The sequence below is a fragment of the Miscanthus floridulus genome, chromosome 16, assembly GCF_019320115.1.
Source record: "Miscanthus floridulus cultivar M001 chromosome 16, ASM1932011v1, whole genome shotgun sequence".
In the NCBI taxonomy this organism is placed as follows: domain Eukaryota; kingdom Viridiplantae; phylum Streptophyta; class Magnoliopsida; order Poales; family Poaceae; genus Miscanthus; species Miscanthus floridulus.
This window is the reverse complement of record NC_089595.1, coordinates 1,685,482-1,707,032: the sequence shown is the minus strand read 5'-3', so window position 1 is coordinate 1,707,032 and position 21,551 is coordinate 1,685,482. Positions and strand designations below refer to the sequence as shown.

General features: G+C 44.0%; 1 protein-coding gene and 1 pseudogene across 1 annotated transcript; both read left to right on the top strand.

Moving 5' to 3' along the window:
* Positions 1 to 2,886: 2,886 nt before the first annotated feature.
* LOC136513607 (uncharacterized) lies at positions 2,887 to 3,417 on the top strand. The gene has a single exon (XM_066507575.1). The coding sequence runs from the start codon at positions 2,887 to 2,889 to the stop codon at positions 3,415 to 3,417; it is 531 nt and encodes a 176-aa protein (XP_066363672.1).
* Positions 3,418 to 15,968: 12,551 nt separating this feature from the next.
* Positions 15,969 to 19,515, top strand: LOC136513605 (autophagy-related protein 18d-like; annotated as a pseudogene).
* Positions 19,516 to 21,551: the final 2,036 nt, after the last annotated feature.

The following is a 21,551-nucleotide window of genomic DNA, read 5'->3' as shown; positions in this document are numbered from 1 at the left end:
GACGCGCGCCGACTCCTTATCATCCTTATCGACTCCTCATCATCGTTATTAGTAATACGTTTTTTTCAGATTACTGAACAATGCTAATATATTGTTTTCAGAACCATGGTAACTGAAACAGCCTATTTTAAGATTTATATGTGCAATATTTGTCAACTGAATACATGTAGTTATTTTCAGTAAACTGATCCATGCTATGGAAAACCATTAACTAGCAGATGCTCTATATGTTTTGTAATTATTACTGAATCATGCTAATGTTCTGTTTTCAGAACCATTCTAACTGAAACATCCGTAGTTGTTAACTGAATGTCTGAATATAATATATGCATGAGTTAACAAGTCGGCAATATAACACATTTCCAATGGCAGTAGTGTTCCTATGATTAAGTGCTATATATAGCTTCTCTGCTCCATTTTTCCAAAAGAATTGGCATTTCATTGAACGCATCACACCTGCACATATACTATATACCAGACTAGAGCTACATAGCCTGGACAGTCTGACCAATTACACTTGTTAATTACTACTATTTCTTCATGAACTATGTCCCACAGAAAGCTAAACCATGGTAGATTCAATATATAGGTTAGATTTTGCTTCATGAATAAAATAAACTCAAGAAAGCAAAGTACTTTTTGAACTACCTTACACAAGTGGACCCCTCATCACTCATGTTTAGCTGAGCTGCTTGCTGTTTTAACGGCTACTATAGTGTTGCACGACGACTTGAAGCAGTTCAGGCAACGGGGAAGCATCACACCGGGCACCCTGAAAACTTTGAGACTGTGAGTTGAAGTTTCGTCTGGTCTGTTTTCTTCCCTACAGAGCTTACACGTGCAAGTTTCTCTGCTGTACTGTAAAACTGAAAGTTTCGGTTTCCATATGATTGTTCCGCAGGACTTCTTGGTCAGGGTATCCCCAATGCAGTTGGGTTGGCACTTGATGAGACAACTTTAACACACTGGATTTTTGTCAAGTATTTCAGCCTGGACGCTTACACAAGTCTAAACTGGTGCACTGTAGAATCGACCTTCAATTATTTTGTTATGAAATTCAATGTATACTCTCTTTGGTGATTTGTTTTGTCCTGTCAACAATAGAATGTCCAGGGTGATAATTTGTACTAATAAAACCATCTTAGTTAAGATGGTTGTACAAAGTTGTATTTGTATATCAATTCAAATTAACACCCATATAAAACCATCTTAATATTAATTTGAATATCAAATTGAATAAATCCATATAATGTATAAAATTGTATATCAATTATGAATATTGAATTGGTATACAACTTTGTAAATTAACACCAACATAATTTGAATAATTGCTAGTCAGGATCAGTGAATTTTAAATTTTCTAAAACAAAAGTGCATAGATTTCCTCAAAAGGAAAAAAATCAATTTAAAGCATGTAGTTAAGTATTTTGGCTGGCTGTCTGGGTGTTCCTGAAACAAAAGTGCATAGATTGCCTAAAAAGGAAAAAAAAATCCATTTCTTTTCTTTTTGAAACAATAAAAAAAATCCATTTTGTTTCCTGTTTTTGTTTTTTGGGTTATTACTATTCCATTTCCCTTTTGTTGAATTATACTAGAAATGCGTGTATGTCTTATCACGGGAGAGTAGACGTGTAGCCTTAAATTCAAGGATAATTTATTGTGTGCTCGATGCTATTCTTGAGGTTTTTATTTTTCCAAATTCCAAAGATGTCAATCAATTGTGATGTGTATTGTGATTAATAATAAGCCTAATCTTTCCTTCTTATGTGGGCCGTGTTGATGTCTCGATGTAACCTTCTCGTGTAGTCTTTAGTTGTTAGCTCGTCGCTAGTTGCTTTTGTTATTGAGAGCCGATTGCTCCATTCTAATTTTTTTTGTTTTATATCTAGTCATCTTCCTTTTTTAATATATTTGACAGTTTTTCTGTCCAATTTATTTTATTTAAAAAGTCCAATCCTGATCGCGTCGTACCATGCATATCCTACTTCGAATGTACGTGGCCCATGTATATTTGCTATTTGGCTTGCATTCCTCATTCCAAGCAAGGTCCAACCATCCCTGCGGCCATGCTAGATGGACCATATATGTTCCAAATTAAGTTTTTTTGCAATAATATATGTTTCAAAAATTAAATTCAGATGCCAGGCAGACAAGAGCAGAAACTAGAACAAAATCATTCTGAATTTTGATTTGGTTAGGTGCAATACAGCAGACACGGAAACCAAATCATTTAATCGGTGGACAAAATATAGAGTACTCCCTGCGTTCACAAAAGAACGCAATTGAGTCAAACAGTTTGAACTCTGACTAAATTTATATAAAAACATACTCTCTCCGTTCTAAATTATAAGTCGCTTTGACTATTTTGATACATCCATTTTGCTATGTATAGATACATAGCAAAATAGATATACCAAAAAAGTCAAAACGACTTATAATTTAAAAGGGAGGGAGTATTAATATTTATGATACAAAATAAGTATCATTAAATTAGTGATAGAATATATTGTCATAATAAATTTATTTAGAGACATAAATGTTAGTACCATTTTATAAAAACTTGATCAAACTTGAACTAGTTTGACCGATACAGATCCCATAATTGGATTCTTTAGTGGACGGAGACCCAGAGAAGAAAATTCAGCAAGTGTGGGGATGGGGATTAATTGGTGCTAATAAACCTGCCAGATTTATGTTTCAAAAGCAATAAATATACTGCATTACACGTAGTAAATCTCGTTTCAGTTCTCACCAACAAAATTAATTGTTTCACAGAGCGGAGACCCTATAAATACATGGCCCTGCGTATCGTTTGCCACCACACCACCAACAAGCACAAGTTGAGATCGAGGTCGTGGTATAGAGATAGAGAATTGGCAAGTAGCTATGGCCCGGCTGGGGCACAAGATCACCGCAGTGGCGCTGCTGCCGCTGCTCATCCTCCTGCGGCTGACGACGCTCTCTTCCATGGCATCGGCCACACGCCGCTCGCCGGCAGCACTGAGCGGCGAGGGTTTTGCGGTGCTGAGGCAGGTCCCAACCGGACCAAGCAACGAGACCAGCGACCCGCCGCCGCCACCGTCTCAAGTGGCTGAGAGCCCTGTCATCGACTTCCCGGTGCTGAGGGAGGTCCCAACTGGACCGAGCAACGAGACCAGCGACCCGCCGCCGCCACCGTCTCAAGTGGCTGAGAGCCCTGTCGTCGACTTCCCGGTGCTGAGAAAGGTTCCTACTGGACCAAGCAACGAGACCAGCGACCCACCACCACCGCCGTCTCAAGTGGCTGAGAGACCTGTGGTCGACTTGCCGGTGCTGAGGAAGGTTCCCACTGGACCAAGCAACGTGACAAGCGATCCACCACCGCCGCCGTCAGTCGCCACGAGCGCTTGGTTCCCAGAGCTGCAGGGGCGATTTTGATGATTGTACTGCCGTTATCATGCATTGGGATTTCATCATGCAAACTCACATTTGTACTGACATAATATAATGCATATGCCGTGATCGTAACATTTCCTTTGGATCCATAGTGGAAAAGAAATATTACATATATGATCAATGAGTTCATGTTGTGATTGTTTTTTCCATTGCATGGATCGATATAGAAGAACACGTCAGGACCACTCCTGCCGGAACCCACCTCGTCCTCCGAGTTCGCACAGAATCAAACTGACGTCGCAGTCGCAGCGGCAGGAGCCGGAGACAGACCGTACCTGCAGCGCTGCCTGAGCTTTGGGCCAGAAACGCCAGCTCACGGTGGCGGCAAAAGGGCTCTGATCCAGAGCTCAAGCCGGTTCCGGGCTTCGGGCGAAGAGGAATATATACGTCAGAGAAGGAGACGATGGAGACGACGCATGTATAATCCCCGTCCACGGCAGGAGAGAGGTAGTGGTTTCCTAAGTTCTTGTGGTGTTGTTTTCTGTACGCCAGTGTTTTTTTTACAATCTGTCACGTTGATTAAGTACCGATATGTACAGAAGCAACATATCTACTTCACAACCGCAACTGACTGATGATACCAATATGTTACAGTTTCATGAATCATGATGTAATTCATATCTTTCATGTGTTTTGTGTATCAATTACTTATATTTTCATATTTTTTAGAAAACTGCTATATGTCATATCAGTAGTATAGCTTCATGGCTCCTAAAAAAATGCCACTATTTGCCATAGTATACGATTTTAAACCATGATTAATCTGGACTGCAACGGGCAGCTTATGAGTTCATACAGATGGGCCTTTACCCTGGCACCCTTCTACAATTCTAGAGACGGTGCACTTTTATGTTCACCCCTGTTAATTCATAGGGCTCTGTTGAAATCTAATATGTAGTAGTGATGGTATCTTGCACTACTACACAGAGGTTTTTTAGAGGAGGCTACCCATGGTTACGTAGGAGGGACTGAAAAATAAGACGTACCTACAAATCATTTTTTAAAAATCACAAATCTGAACCTAAAAATAACAATTTTTTTTAATCCCGAGAGACTTCACCAGGCAAAAAAATAGCCATTTATTATAGTGCATATTCTTTTGTACATTTAGATCTAAGTCACTTATAAAGTTGTCGTTCAAGAGGAGGTATATCCTTGATACGATACTGAACCATACTGTTTGGATTTTGATACCTTAAAATCATGCTCTCCGTCCTTTTTTGCCGTGATGTAGCAAAAACTACAAACCCAAGCTACGAAATTAAATGTCCACACACATGGTGGATATATGTTCATATGTGTTGAGTGATGAGTGATTGTCAGGTGATCGAGATTTGCTCTCCCTTGGTTGTACAAATAACCTTTGCTCTTCCTTGGTTGTTGATTTGAGACCCCCATCGTGCCTACACATTCCTTTGCATTCCTGCCATCCCAAATACTAGGACTTGCGCCGCCTGCTGCACGCCCTCAACCTGCCTGCCCAGCGTGCGCCCATCCCGCCCCTACCTGCCATGCCGCCCCGCGTTTGCCAGGGGTGAAATCTGAAAAGCCACGGGTGAACACGTTTTGGATGGGTCTAGTACGATGGTTGGTAGCTAGGATAAGGGTAGTTCGGTCATTCTTGTCCAAATTACGGTCATCCAAACTAGGGGCAAACAGCTCATTCGTTTCAAACCAACGATCGTAAAATCAAAAAGTTGAAAAAAATAAAGATAGAATCACAATTGAAATTCTAGGCATGCGCAAAACACCCTTTTTTAATTGCCAGAGACAAAAACAATACAAATCTGAATTTTGATTTGGGGCCTGTTTAGATTCTCTAGTACAAAGTTTAGTGGCTAAAGTTCAAAACTTTAGACCACTTTAGCTCACTTTTGTGGTCTAAAGTTTTGTGAGGTGGTCTAATCTTTAAACAACATTTCAGACTTTGTGTTTGGAGCCTCAAGAGCTAAAATGGTCTAATCTAAAGTTTAGTGGCTAATCTTTGACCATGGGATCCAAATAGGCCCTCGGTTTGGTGCAACATAATGCAACGGAGCTACAAACATAGAAGTCAAAGCCAGAGGAGAAAATTCCTCAAGTTTGTGATTAGGGGATTAATTGGTGATATTAACCCTGCCAGCAGATTTCCGTTTAAAAGCAATACACTGTATTTACACAGAGCAAATCTCACGTTTCATCAGACCAGTCTCACTGGGAGTTTCACGAGAGTTCATCTGCATTAAATAGGTTGCTACGTAGTTATTTTTGATGACATGACAATGTATTTAAGAAGAGAGAGAAGAAATGAGTTTCATCTTCTTGACACGATTACCAACTTTCTATGAGTCATGAAATTAAATGATTATGAAACTATAAAATAAAACTTTTCATTGAGAGTGGGTGTTTTATCGAAGTTTGACATGATAGTTTTAGAAACAACATTATGAAACTATCTACTGAGATTGGCCTGTGCTTACCGACCAATTACTCATTTCAGAGCTTTTGATCGAACGGAGACCCTATAAATACGTTCCCATGCGTATCTATCGTTGCTACCACACCATTACACCAACAAAGCACAACCTAAGATAGAGCTCTCGTGGTAGATAGAATTAGCAAGGAGTTATGGCCGGCCAGGGGTGCAAGATCATCGCAGTGGCATTGTTGCCTCTGCTCATCCTGTTGCGGTCTTGCCGATAACAGTGCTCTCTTCCATGGCGTCGCCCACACGCCACTCGTGTGGGCTTTGCGGTGCTAGAGGAAGGTCCCAACTGGACCAAACAGCATGACCAGCGACTTTATTAGTGTCTATGGCTCAGCTTATGAGGAGGGTAAGGCAGATTTTACAGACCCAATGGATATATGGCAGTTTAAGATTTGGTTATTAAGGAAAAAAGTTAAAGGGTGGTCTATCAATACAGATGCAGCTATAAAGAAACAAAAAAGAGAGCTCCTTAAGGAGTTTGAAAAACTAGACCTGAAATATGAGGCTGGTCTCCTGCTGACAGGGGATAAGGATAGAATGGACCTGATTGTTCAGGACCTGGAGAACATTTGGAATTTAGAAGAGATAAAGGCAAGACAAAGATCTTGAGATAGGAATGTTAAGGAAGGTGATAGGAATACTTCCTACTTCCATGCTCTAGCAAATCAGAGGGCTAGGAAATAAAGAATCTCGATGTTAGAGAGTGAAGAGGGAGTTTTAGAAGATACGAAAGATATGTTAGAACGTGCAGTTTTTTTTTTTACAAAAATATGTTTGGTTTTGAAGAGAGCTTAGGTGTGAAGTTGGGGGAGAACTTTTGGGATGAAGGTGATAAAGTAACCAGTCAGGAGAACGAGCTTTTCGAAGCTCCCTTCTCCGAGGAAGAAATTAGGTTAGCTGTGTTTGAATCTTATGCAGAAGGGTCTCCTAGCCCAGATGGCTTCTTTTTTATGTTTTACCAAGTCTTTTGGGGGACTATCAAGACAGAATTCATGAGTTTGGTTAGAGAGTTTGAATTTGGGAATGTAAACTTCGGTAGGTTAAACTATGCCGTGATTACTTTGATTCCCAAAGAACCTGAGGCTAAAGTTCTTAAGAAATTTAGGCCTATTAGTCTTCTGAATTGCAGTTTTAAAATTTTTTCAAAAGCTTTGAATAACAGACTCATCAAGGTGGCTGATAAGCTTCTATTAAAGGGAGGTTTATCCTCGAGAGTGTAGTGGCAGCCCATGAAGTGATACATGATATTCATAAGAATAAGCAAAGTGGTGTAATTCTTAAACTAGATTATGAAAAGGCGTACGATAGGATGAGTTGGGTCTTTTTGGAGGATATGCTTGTGTCTAGGGGGTTTGGGCCTACCTGGAGAAGATGGATTAGAACAGTGACTCAAGGTGGATCTATTTGTGTGAGAATTAATGACGAGAATAGCTCATATTTTAAACCAGGTAAGGGGAGATCCTTTGTCGACCCTTTTATTCAATCTAGTGGCTGACATTTTTACTAGGATGCTGATTAAAGCAGCTAGGAATAATCTAGTTTCTGGTTTGATGCCTCAAGTGATTGAGGGAGGTATTGTTAGCTTAAAATATGCAGATGATACACTACTCTTCCTAGAAGATAACATTGGGAAAGCTAACAATCTGAAATGGCTTCTTTTTTGCTATGAACAAATGACTAGGATGAAAATAAACTATGATAAGAGTGATCTTCTAACCATTGGTGTTGATGAAGAAAGGGTCAATGATTTTGCTAAAATCTTTTGTTGCAAAACAGGAGAATTTACACTTAAGTTCCTTAGGTGTGCCTTTGCATTACACAAAGCTTAGAAGAGAAGATCGGCAACCTATTGTTGATAAAATTATGAAAAGAATAGCTGGGTGGAAAGGGAGATTATTATCCTATGCTGGGCGACTCACTTTGTTGTCTGGCAAGTATTCCAATTTACTTGATGTCAATTATTAAATTTTCTAGATGGGCGATTGATGTAATAAATTCTCATATGGCTTGGTTCCTATGGAATAACAGTGAGGAGAAGCACAGATATCACCTCGCTCATTGGCAGTTAGTTGCCCAGAAAAAAAGAATTAGGTTGTTTAGGCATTCCGGATCTCAGGAATTTAAATTTGTTTCTTTTGAGCTCATGGATTTTTAGATACAATTTGCATAATCATGCCATTTGGGCTAAGATCTTGGATCACAAGTATAGAACTCATAACCCAAATATATGTTGCTGTACAGATAATCAAGCATCTCTCTTTTGGAAGGGTGTTGTTTGGGCTCTACAGGCTGCTCATTTGGGCATTAGGTGGCAGGTTGGGAATGGAAAAAAAAATCAGATTTTGGGATGACCATTGGTTGGGCAATTCTAGCATGGCCATACAATTTTGGCCCCTGTATGTGATAAATGAGCAACAGGGTAGAACTATTGATCAGGTTTGGGATGGGGATACTCTGAAACTCTCCTTTAGGAGATCTGTTTCCGAAAGATTGATGGAAATGTGGTTTGAACTCTTAGGAATTGTAGAAGTCAATTTAGTAGAGGAAGAGGATCAAATTATCTGGAGCTTTAGCTCTAACGGTCAATTCTTGGTTCAGTCCTTATATGCTGTTATTAACCATCGGGGTGTTAAACCAGTGTATGATCAGTCTGTGTGGAATTTGAAAATACCTCCAAGAATCCAAATCTTTTTATGGTTGCTTTCAAAAAATAAGATCTTAACAAGAACAAATCTAGCTAAAAGGAAAAAACTAGATGACTTGTCATGTTTATTCTGTTCTGAAACAGAATCAGTTCATCACTTATTCTTTGATTGCTGTGTTGCCAAATGCATGTGGTTAGTTTTAGCTGACATTTTGAATTTACCAGGGCTTTGGAACTATGAATATATTGCTTCCTTATGGATAGCAAACAAAAAGTTCATGTTGGCTAATGTTGTGAATGTTGCTGCTCTTTGGTGCTTGTGGAACATGCGTAATAAAATCTGCTTTCAGGGGGATGTCTGGATGGGGATGAAAAAGGTGCTGACAGGGATTACAAGAACATTACGACGCGGGAGACCAATGTACAAGATGGTGATGGAGGAAGAGCTGATGGTGATAATCCAAAAGATCGAACTGGAGGCAAGCAGACCACCTGGAATCACCTGGAGTCCGTTACATTCTCAAGCATCGGTATTGCTGCCTTCGATGACGGGTTGCATCGGTGTGATTCAGCAGAGTTCTGAGCTTGTAATGAGCGTTAATACTGCTGAGATTTATGGCCTTTAGGCCTTCTGTGGGCGGGCGCGCCAATACGCTTTCTGAACTAAACTGACGCTTTATGATCAATAAAGCGGGGGAGACCTCTGTTTCTAAAAAAAAACATGACCAGTGACCTACCGCCGCCACCCGCATCTCAAGTGGCCAAGAGCGCAGTTGTCATCGACCTCCTGGTGCTGAGGAAGGTGCCAACTGGACCAAACAACATGACCAACGACCCGCCGCCGGTGGCGGCAGTCCCTACAAGCACCCATGTAGATCTTCCTGTGCTAAGGCAGCTTATAAGTGTTATATAGTTTGGATCATCTAGTAGTGGATCCAGTGGGTAGGTTCTTTTCTAATTGAATCACATAGACCTAGAGTTTGCTTCGGGAGTAGGAGACAGAGAGAGGGAGATGTAGGAGCATCTGGCCGTCGGAGGAGCTCCCTGCCTTCACTGGTTCATCGGTGAAGATCTGCGCACGGGCAGCGACGTTTGGTGTAGCTGTGGAGACCGGCGGTGGTGGAGGCAGTGACGCTTCCCGCCGCTGGCAGTGCCACCCTCTGGATCAGATTAGGGTTAGGATAGTGGGGCTGTGGCGGCGGTGAACCTCGTGTCTAGAGCCGTTTGCCCCACCTTCTCTTTATAGGCACTGTGCGTCAGGGGCCCACCAACCACTAGATGGCTGAACGTCCCCGATCAGGACGTGGTCAAGGGGTCTGTCTCAACCATTGGGTCAAGACGGATGAGATCAATTCTAACATTCTCCCCCTTGATCTCAACTCATACTTTAACTTTAAACTTTGACTTTAATCCCTTTCACTTTTATTTGTTCCATCACAGATTAGTGCATAGAGCATGCTTCATCGTCACGGTCAATCGCCGATAGACTTAACAGCTACAATACACATCTCTGTTCTAAAACAGATTCTTTAACTTTTGGACCCTTTATTGTCCGAAAATCATAGGCTATACCATAAACCCATGTCGACTGTGTGTTCTCCAAACACACTGGGTGGTAAGCCTTTTGTACGTGGATCCACAAGCACTTGCTTGTTACTTTAATACTTTTAGTATGATTCTAGACTTTCTCCTTCACAACGTATAACTTTAACGTTAATGTGTTTGGCACCACACTTGACCCGTTGTTATGGGAGCGAACTACTTAAATGGTTATTGCTGTTGTATACCATTATCAATTCCGGGTGTAAGTTTTTTTAACCATTTCGCCTGTCCTTAAGCCTTATAACAAGCTATACTGTGGGTATGCATCTTTGATGACACCACAACTGTTTCTTTGGAGCTTTTCCACAATAAAACTCCAACTGCGAGTGTTAGCTACTATGTGGGTTTCACTAAACATCTCGTCAAAATTTAACATTTGTACCCATAACTATTTGAGAGTACTTATTCTTTCTTACTCACCATGAGGCCTATAAATCTTTGCACAATTGCAAAACATTCTCAACTCCATTCCAGTGATCTATATCTGGACTGGACTTCTGCCAAAACATCCCGGATACATGAACTATGTCAGGGTAAGTTCTTACTTATAAGCACTCATTAAGCTTCCAATAGCTGAAGCATATAGGACGTCCTTTCGATCTCACATTGGTTCTTGGAACACTGAAAGTTCCCAAAACTATTACCCTTGACTAGAGGAACAGATGCAGGTTTATTCACATATATACTTTATTTCTTTAGAATCTTCTCTAAGTATACACTTGAGATAGTTCTAATACCCCTTTTCCTTTTGTCTCGGTAAATTCCAATTTCTAGAACGAATGACGCTTTACCAAGATCATTCTCATTAAAACTTGAGGACAAGAACTGTTTCTTCTCCAATAGTAGATTAACACCACTACTAGCGAGTAAGGTGCTACCCACATGCAGGATTAGGAAAATAAATTTCCCATGTTTAAACTTTGCATAAATACAATTATCCTCTACATTCTCTTTAAACCCAAACTTTCTTATTGTACTACATTCTCTTTAAACCCAAACTTTCTTATTGTACTGTCAAACTTCAAGTACCAATGTCTTGAAGCTTGCTTTAATCCATAAATAGATTTCTTCAGGCAACATCCCTTACGTTCTTTTCCTTCCACGACAAAACCTTTTGAGTTATGCCATGTAAACTTTTCCATACAAATCCCCATTGAGGAATGTGTCTTTACATCTTTCTGTAAATCATAGTGTGCCATTAACGCCATTATGATTCTAAAAGAATTGTTGCATTCTCATTATAATCTATTCCTTCTTTTGTGTAAATCATTTTGCCACAAGTGGCGCTTTATAGCTTTCCATATTCCCTTTGGAGTCACATTTGTCTTGCAGACCCATTACAGCCTACTGTTTTGGCTCCATTGGGAATTTCTTCTAAACATCGTTGGTATTTATCGATTTCATTTCATCTTCCTTTGCTTCTTGCCATTTAGATGAGTGAACGCCTCTCATAGTTTTTTTTCAAATGAGGCGGAATTACCCTCCATTTGAATTTCTTTCTTAACATTGACTCCTTAGTCACCAGAAATATCTAATTTTCTTATTCTTTGAGACCTTCTAGGGCCTCGTGGCACTTCTTTCATATGGGGCTATTGTTACTCTTCATTGCCAAAAGGCAATTATTCTATAGCCTCCTCCTTAGTCACCAGATCCTTATTTACTTATTCATCTTCTTTAAGAGCTAACATCAGGTGTTGTATATGTCATACAACATCAACATGTATTAAGCAATTTGTTGCTCTAAAACACTATAGTGGATATGTAATCCCACTTCTATTCAAGCCTTAGGTATGTACATACCATGCTCCTCCAGATTACTCTATCTTCTGTAAAGATGGTGTATCTTCAAATTTCTTATTTTGGGTTTAATCTGCTAAAAACTCATATGGCGCGTTTAGCACCGCCTTGATAACTCTGAACTCATCCAGTATGAATACTAGCCGACTATGCTATCTTCCTATTGGAACTGTAAAAGGTCCAGGAATTTAGCTATTTCTTTACTTTAGGGATATCGTTATTATGACCGTCTTACTCCCTCAACGATCATATTTTTATAGATCAGTTTTACCTTCAATGCATAGTATGCATTGCATTATCTGAAGTATGGGGAAGTATCTTTCTTAATTGTCTTTCTTAATTAATCTTACACTTCTCCCCCTCGAAATGTGGTATGAACTTTTCTACCACAATTTCGAAACATTCAGAACTCTTGTGAATGAGGAAACTTTGATTACTGACTTCATCCACATGATTACATCATGCAAACAAAATTCATATGGGAGTACATTTTCCTCATTTCATTTCAAAACTCAACATAGTCTATTATTATCAATACTTTTGCAAGTCACGCTTGCATATCATTCTTATCTTTTGGTTCATATGCAACTTTCTTTTGTTCTAGGATAGCATAAGAGCTACCCCAAACTTCTCTCCATGTGCGGGATACACTTAGAGCACATGAGTCATCACATCCTTCTCCCGCCATGTGGGTATTTTCTCAAACTTTTCCCGTCATGCGGGTACTATCACAGACTTTTACCGTTATGCGAGATAATTCCCTTAAACAGACATAAATGCCAGGATTGGCTCGTGTTCAATCATCAAATTTAGAAACAAATCCGAATATTCTTTTAACACACATGTTTAATCCAATGTTGGTCAAATTAAACATGTATATGACTTTTACAACTCTCATAAGTGAAACTGAAAATAAATTTTTTCTTCACATAGAGTACATAAAAGACATTTCTCAATGAAGACTCTCATTGATCTATCTCTTTTCTTGGATCAATATCCTAGAATTCTTTTATTTTGAAGCAATTCTTTAAAGAGAACACAGTCCCTTAAACAATGGCATTCTTTCATACATAACTTGCCCTTAGGCATTTCATCATCGGAGTCACAAGTACCCAGCTCATTTCTCTTACTGCCTTCAAGAATGAAAGCATGGAGGTCTTTTGTCTGAAAAAAAATATTGAACAATAATGCTCATTAAACTTTAAAATCTTTATGTTCTATTCTATATCACCGTTGGGCAGAAATAGAATAAAACATCATTCTTCTACGTTAATTATACATCACCGTTGGGCAGAGATGGAATTAACGTATAGAACCTCAATAACCTTGAAAACATAGAACTGCTCCTCAAAATTAAATTCTCCCGTTGGTTTGAATTTAATTAGAAGACAATCAACTTCATTGCAGCGGAAACATGAAAATATATTTCTCTAGTTTAAGAGCATTCCTTGATCTTTATCTTTTCTTTGAAAATTTTGTCACTTTGATGCAAAATTCATTAGAGATTTAAACTTTAAACATAGAACTCATAGAATTATAATATTGTTATCATCAACGTTGGTCAGAAAATAACAATACCATAATTTAACTTTAACTATCAACCGACTATTCCTCCAATTAAAATTTTCCCATTGGTTCTAATTTTAACTGGAGGATCAACTTTTCATCATTTATTGAAAACTATAAGTGCTCTTCAAATTAAATTCTCCTGTTGGTTTGAATTTAATGAGAAGATAACATTCTTTAACTTTGTAATGGTAGCATGAAAAATTCTTAAAAATAATACTAATTCAGAAGCATTTTTACTTTACTCATCTGTTCTCTAAACAAATTATCACGTTGGATCAAATTTGAGTAGAGATAAAACATTTAAACTTAACTTTATTCATTCAAAATAGCTTCTGAAAAAAAAAACTAAAAACATCTTGTTCATTTGGCCTGGAGGCCTGCTTGGCCCAAAGGCCTGATCTCTTGTTCGGCCCAGCAGCCACTCATGCAGGCCTAGGCCGCTTTCGACCCAACCGTGCTCAGCCGTCAATGGAGATCGGACGGCCGTCCGCGCCTAGCGGAGGATCAAAAAGCACCCACGGTCGTCGTTCCCTTAAACCCTAGTTCATTCCCTCCCTCCCTTCTCTCTCATCGCGCAGCGCCGCTCAGAGAAACAGCCGCAGCAGCAGCCGTCGTCGGTGGCCGAGGGAGAAGAAGAGGGGCTCCGCCCCGCGCCCTCTCATCGACGTGCGTGCTCGCCCGAGGCTAGGCACGCTGCTGTCGAGGGGCCGCATGGTGGTGCCCTGTTGCCGTGACCGCGCGTGCGCAAAGCCAGCGCCGCCGTTGGGCTTTTCGTCAGCGTGCGTGCTCGCCCGTGGCTGAGCGGGCCGCTGCCGAGTAGCCAAGCGATGGTGCCCTGTTCCGCGCGACGTCCAGTGCGACGATAGGCAGTGGTGACGGTGCTGGGGATCCCCAGGTAGGAGAAAACCCCTTCCAATCCGTCCTTTCTTTCTTGATTCGAGATCACAGTTAGGGTTACGGTTACGGTCTATTCTTTCCCGATCCGATCCGGATCAGTCAATCTTTCTCTCTTTTCTTTTCCTGTCCCCGATCTAGATCTACGAACTAGACTGGGGATTTTAGAGTTAGGGTTTGGTGAAATTTTGGGTCGATTTGAATCACCTTCTTCTCTCTTTTTCTTTCTATTTCTTTCCCCAAGATCTGGTCACGGGTTTAGGGTTCGGATCAAGCGGTCTTGAAGCCAAGCCCCTTCCGTCTTCACCCAGTTAGGGTTAGAGTCTGTTCTTCTTCCCCATGCGCTTCTTCATAGGGTTAGGGTTCTGGTCTGTTGGATCCGAATCGAATTCGAACTCCACTCTTTCTTTCCATTCGTTTTTCTTTGCTTTTGATTCGGAAAACCCTAGATCTACACCCTAGGGTGGCGAACTGCTAGGGTTAGGGTTCTTTGTTGAAACCGTGTTTTAATCTCATCCCCACTTTTCCCGTACCCGATCTAGGGTTAGGGTTCGATTTGCTTTTCTTTCCCCGATCCAGATCCACATACTAAACCTTGCTCTGGTACCATTGTTATATAGTTTGGATCATCTAGTAGTGGATCTAATGGGTGAGTCCTTTTCTAATTGAATCACATAGACCTAGAGTTTGCTTCAGGAGTAGGAGACAGAGAGAGAGGGAGATGTAGGAGCATCTGACCGTCGGAGGAGCTCCCTGCCTTCGCTGGTTTGTCGGTGAAGATCTGCGCACGGGCAGCGACATTTGGTGTAGCTGTGGAGACCGGTGGTGGTGGAGGCAGTGGCGCTTCCCGCCGCTGGCAGTGCCACCCTCTGGATCAGATTAGGGTTAGGACAGTGGGGCTGTGGCGGCGGTGAACCTCATGTCTAGAGCTGTTTGCCACACCTCCTCTTTATAGGCACTGTGCGTCAGGGGCCCACCAGCCACTAGATGGCTGAACGTCCCCAATCAGGACGTGGTCAAGGGGTCCGTCTCAACCGTGGGGTCAAGACGGATGAGATCAATTCTAACATTAAGGCCCACGGGGCGCGGTCTCTAGTGATATCACGCATTCCCGTCGGAGTATAGACAACTCGCCGCCTGGCTGGATCGCATTTTCTCGCAGCGCAATGGTGGCGTCAGCCTTGCCACCCACTAGCTGTTGGTAGAAAAACTTTCTGTTTCTCCCTGTTTCTCGTCACGGCCGGCAACTACTATACCGGCATCCATCGATGGGCCATGCCATAGCAGGCGGCGCCAATGCCGAGGCCGCCGCCGCTGACGGCGTCCGGCTGGTATCGGTGTCCTGGAACCAGGACAGTACCCACTTTAGGATGGTGACGACCGCTGACTTCCGTGTCTTCGACTGCAGCAGCCCATTCCATGAGAAGCTATGCTGCGTGCTACCGCACGACGCCAGCGACGGGTACGCCATGATGGCCATGGAGATGCTGTTCCGCAGCGAGATCTTCACGCTCATCGCCACCGCGGGGGGGCGAGGGCGGTGGCACCAGGAGCCGGGTCATGGTCTGGGACGACCGCGAGAACCGGCGCATCTCTGACATCCTCGAGTTCCAGTCCGATGTAGTCCACGCCGTCCGGGTGTCCAAGGACTACCTCATCGTCATCCTCGACCGGGTGGTCAGGGTCTATGGCCTGCGTGCCTTGGCACGCTCGCTCTGGAGGATCGCCATGGCGCTCAACCGCCGGGGGCTCTAGTGCCTCTGCTGCCATGTGGACGTGGACGTGCTGGCCTGCCTTGGCACGACGCGAGGGCAGGTCCGCGTCGACAGGCTCAGGAAGAAGCCGAGACGAGGTTCATCGCCGCGCATAGCTCGCACATCATGTGCATGGCCATGACCGTTGACGGGGCCGTGCTGGCCACGGCCAGCGTCAATGGCACCCTCGTCAGAGTGTTCAGCACACCTACCGGAATCAAAGGCTTTGGCGAGTGTCATATTCTTTGTCGAGTGTATTTTATCGGACACTCGGCAAACCATCTCTTTGTCGAGTGCTAAACTAAAAACACTCGGCAAAGATTCTGACACTCAGCAAACTCTCTGTTTGCTGAGTGCCTTACTAGAAAACACTCGGCAAACATTCTGACACTCGGCAATTCTACTGAAAAACACTCGGCAAACTCCGGCACTCGGCAAATATGGGAAAAACACTCGGCAAATTACGGCACTCGACAAACATCGAGCCACGTGTCCCTCCATGAAATGAGAAAAATAAATAAAAAATAAAAAAAATCCTTTACTGAGTGTCAGATCTGGGACACTCGGCAAACACCGCTTTGCCGAGTGTGAGATCTAGGACACTCGACAAAGCTCCTATACTATATAACTCACGGTGACCGTCCTCGGGAGCGCTGGCCTGCTGCGCTTCATTGTGCTCGAGGGCGACACTATCACCATGCTCCGCTGCTTCGCCCGCGAGGGTCGCATGCCGCTGCTCGACACCGACCCCACCGGCTTCATCCTCCCTCCCCTCCCTTTTCGGCACCGGTGCCCCCTCCCCTCCCTCTCTGGCATGCCCCCTCCCCTTCCTCCCCTCCTCCCTCTCCGGCGTCGGCGCGGCCCTGCCCTCCCCTCCTCCCTCTCCGCCTGGCCCCGCCCTCCCCTCACTAGATCCGCTCGGCCCTCAGCTCCCCACCCTCCTCCCCTGCCTCCTCCCCAGAGCCGCCTGCCCGCGCCCTCTCTCCGGCGCCGCCGCTCCGCTCCCCTCCCTCCCCTCCTCCCTCTCTGGTGCCGGCACGGCGCGCCCCTCCCCTCCCTCTCCGGCGCGGCCCTGCCCACCCCTCACTAGATCCGCCCGGCCCTCAGCTCCCCTCCCTCCTCCCTAGATCCGCCCGCCCACACCCTCTCTCCGGCGCCGCCGCGCTGCTCCCTCCCCTCCTCCGACGCGGTCCCTGCCTCCCCTCCCTCTCTGGATCCGGGGACCGCCCCTCCCCTCCTCCTCCTCCCCGGATCCGACTGCCGCCGCTCCCCCTCTCTCTCCTGGTGGCGGTGTGGTGCTGGTGGTGGCATGGCGTCGGTGGGAGGCGTGGTGGTGGTGGTGGTGGTGGTGGTGGCATGTTGGCGGCGGGCGTGTCGGTGGTGGGCGTGGCGGCGGCTGGCGTGTCAGCAGCGGGCGTGGTGGCAGGCGCAGGAGCTGCGCGAGCCAGTCGAGCGCGAGGAGGCGATGAGCTCGCCGGCGATGGCGGCGGCGTTGTTGGTGGAGGGGCTAGCGTGGTGGTGCTGTTTTTTTTTATTTTTTTTTGAAAAAATGTTTGCCGAATGTTTGTCAGGCACTCGGCAAAGATTGTTTGTCGTTAAACAATTTACCGAGTGTTGTTTGCCTAGTGTAACACTCGACAAACGATTTGCCGAGTGTTTTGGGGCACTTGGCAAAGATAACTGTATCCGGTAGTGCATGGATGGGACCTGTTTGCAGCAGGTGAGATTAACTATATTTAATTGCAAACAATCAGTTTAGATGTAACACTTAATAAAATTTTAACAATCAGATTTACTCAAATGCAGTTGCCTGATATTTTGTTTTCTTGTCAGTCAATTTTTACATAACATCACATGTATACTATTGGAACATCACAAAATGCACCACAGAACATTATAAAATATAGCACACAACATCATATGTATTTTAGCAGCCGTCTAAGAACATCATAAAACTTTAAAATACATCATAAAACATAACGGAAAATCACATGTGTATCACTTGAATATCGCAAAAAATATCATAGAACGTCACATGTATACTACGTGAACATCACAATATTATAGAACATCATGTACTACGTGAACATTACATCTATACTACGTGAATATCTGCCACAGAGGCAGACTCACTTTAACAATTAAGCAATAATGTGATGTTCTTCTGAATCTGCAGGTGCGTGGAGGGCTTGATCCAGCTGAGATACATAGCATTGCCCTGTCACGAGACCTGCAGTGGTTGGCGGTGTGCAGTAACAAAGAAACCCTGCATGTTTTCAGCTTGAGAGTTAGAGTTGGGGGGAAAGATGCAGCTGGTCACAAGCAATCTGCTGATCAAGCAGCACGTTCTGTCAAAAAAACAAAAACTGCATCCAATGCAATATCAGCCTTGTCTTTCATTCCTTTTCAATTTCTTTTTTTTCTTTTGGTGATGGTGGGTTTGCTTGGTCATTCAAATCCATGCATTATATGATCTAGTGAGTAACACATTCATTGAATCGCTTTAAAATAAGCTATTTCTACGACTTCAATACATTGTTTTCACTATTTTTTCTAGCAATTGCAAAATGTGTTGCAAAAGGCAATAGATATATAATTTTGTATATAACTCTCTTGAGAATGAGGCATGAATGTATTTATGTCATCGTATAATCCTTGGCTTAGTTTGTCCTTATAAAGTAAGTTGGTGTGGGTTATTACAGTCATCAAAAGGGAATATGACTTCTTGCTCCATTCTAAATTATGAGACGTTTTGGCTTTTCTACATACAATGTTTTTAACTTTTTGTTATGCATCTATACATAGTGTATATCTAAGTGTATAAAAAAGTAACATATGTAGAAAAGCCAAAACAACATATAATTTGGAATGGAGGGAGTAGTTATTTATGCATTCTACTCAATCATGAATTTAGTCTACACATGTGGGTTACTAGTAGCAATCACTAGCCAGTTTTGTTGTTAGTAATCACAAGTTGTAGCTGTGGAATTTCTTTGTTCCATATTACTAGTATCTGGATTTTCTTCTTATATATTCCACACTATTTTATGTGCTCTCCAGTGATTCTGCCGGATTACTTCAGTTCAGAATGGTCATTCGCTCAGTTCCGTTTACCAGAAACCACAACCTACGTTACAGCATTTGCAGAGCAACAAAACACTGTGATGATTATCGGGATGGATGTCAGGTACGGACAAACTCATAATTTATATAGAGAACAAAGAATGTAACGAAGTTATCTAAGAATTGTTTGATTTTAGATCGTTCTTGAAACGACGCTCCCTGTCACTTGTATACTCACTCTTTATTTTTTTGGCATTTTCAGTTTCTATAGATGTAGCTTTGCCCTGTAAATGGCAAGGACATGGTGCGAAAGGAATATTTCCGGTTTCTCAAGGATAAGGACTCCCCTCCATTTAGGGCCAGAGTTTAATTGACAACTTGAGCGTCATGATGTCTGGGCTTCTTGTGCAAAGAAAGTTTCACTCTCGGTTCCACGCATGCATTTGTATATTCTACTCATCACTGTATAATGTATTTGAGTTTATCCCATGTCAACCCACCCTAATTAAGTTTGACCATGTTTATATAGAGAAGAGAATGTGTATTTGAGTTTATCTTGACTTTGTTGGATTGCTTATTGGCCTTTATATATGGCCGGTTGTAATCAGTTCAGAGATTCAAGTAATAGATCAATCTCTATTTCCTCCCTTGTGCTCTCAGGGTCAGGTGTTTATTGTAGCTGCCATCGCTGGCAGTCCCTTGTACCCAAGACCTAAGGCTCACGTAAGGCTACTCACGCCCACTATCTATCGCCATTACATCTATTAGATTGCCCTGGTCTCGGTCCAATGGCACAATTCACAACCTGTTGACCCGATTGGATCTCAGATTCAGATTGAGCTTCTCCTCCATTGGGGTGTGGGCCGGATTGCAGCCTGTCATGCCGCCGAGCTCAAGGATGCGCTTGGCGTAGTGGGTTTGGCGGAGGGCGACCCCGGTGGCATCCTGGCGCACTTCGACGCCGAGGTAGAAGCAGAGGAGGCCGAGGTCGCTCTTGTCAAACGCCTTCTTCATCTGCGCCTTGAACACCTCCACCTTCTGCTCTTTAGCGCCGGTGATGATGAGGTCGTCGACGTAGACGCCGACCAGTAGAACGTTGCGTCCGCTGTCTCACCGGTACACCGCCGCCTCATGAGCGCTCTGCTTGAAGCCCATCTTCTTGAGTGTGGCATCAAGCTTCGCGTTCCAGGCGTGCAGTGCCTAACGTAGGCCATAGAGTGCCTTGCCCAGGCGGTACATCTTCCTCTCTTCTCCGGCGATGGCGTAGCCAGGTGGCTGGCACACGTAGACCTCTTCCTTGAGATCGCCATTGAGGAAGGCGGACTTCACGTCCATATGGTGGACTTACCACCCCTCTTGAGCAGCCAGCGCGAGGACACAGACTGACTCCATGCGTGCCATGGGGGCGAAGGCATCGTCGTAGTCGATCCCATCTTGCTGAACGAAGCCGCATGCCACCTGCCTCACCTTGTGCTTGATCACTGCGCCCAGCTCGTCCTTCTTGAGCTTGAACACCCACTTCAGGGTGATAGGGCGGTGGCCGTCAGGCAGTGGCACCAGCTCCTAGGTGCGGTTTTGCTCGACGGACTTGAGCTCCTGCTCCATCGCCGACCGCCACGCCGGATCACCCTGCGCCTCACTGTAAGTGGTCTGCTGACCGGCGTGCGTCAGTTGAAGCTTGGCGAAGAGCCTCTCGAGTTGGTCCGGTGAAGACTAGTCACCGAGGATGCTTGCCACGGTGCAGTATCGTAGAGGCTCATTATCGTAGTAGGCGTCCAGGCGGTCTTTATCGTCCTCCAGCGGTGTGGCGTACTCGACCTCCGGCTGCCATGCATGCGCTGGTGTCGTAGCGGGCGAGGTAGAAGATGCCAAGGAGGTCGGCTGGTATGCTAGAGAGATCAGCTACGATGATGTAGAGGTCAGAGAGGTCGACTGCGGTGCTGGAGAGGTCGGAGCTACTACCGATGGACTGTCGACCACCGCCGATGGGCTGCCGACCACCGCCGATGAGCCACCAAGCTCCCTAGGATTTGGTGATGGCGAACGAGGTGGAGTTGGTGAAGAGGTCAGCGCTGGTGATGAAGACCCATACGTCGATGAAGATGCACCTTGTGCTTCCTCAGCACCTCCAGCCCATGTGTACTCAATAGTGAAGTCACGAAGCGTGGTCGCCGACCCATCATCCACCGCCTTGTCCCATGCCCAGCCATGTCCTTCATCAAAGACGACATCGCGCGCCACACGCACGCGTCGTGTCGCCAGGTCGAGTACGCGGTAGGCCTTAGCCCCCTCCGCGTAGCCGATAAAGACCCCTGGCGAGCTGCGA

What these genes read in the sequence shown, in the direction of transcription:
- LOC136513607 (XM_066507575.1), top strand. Translation starts at nt 2,887, where the DNA reads ATGGCCCGGCTGGGGCACAAGATCACCGCAGTGGCGCTGCTGCCGCTG.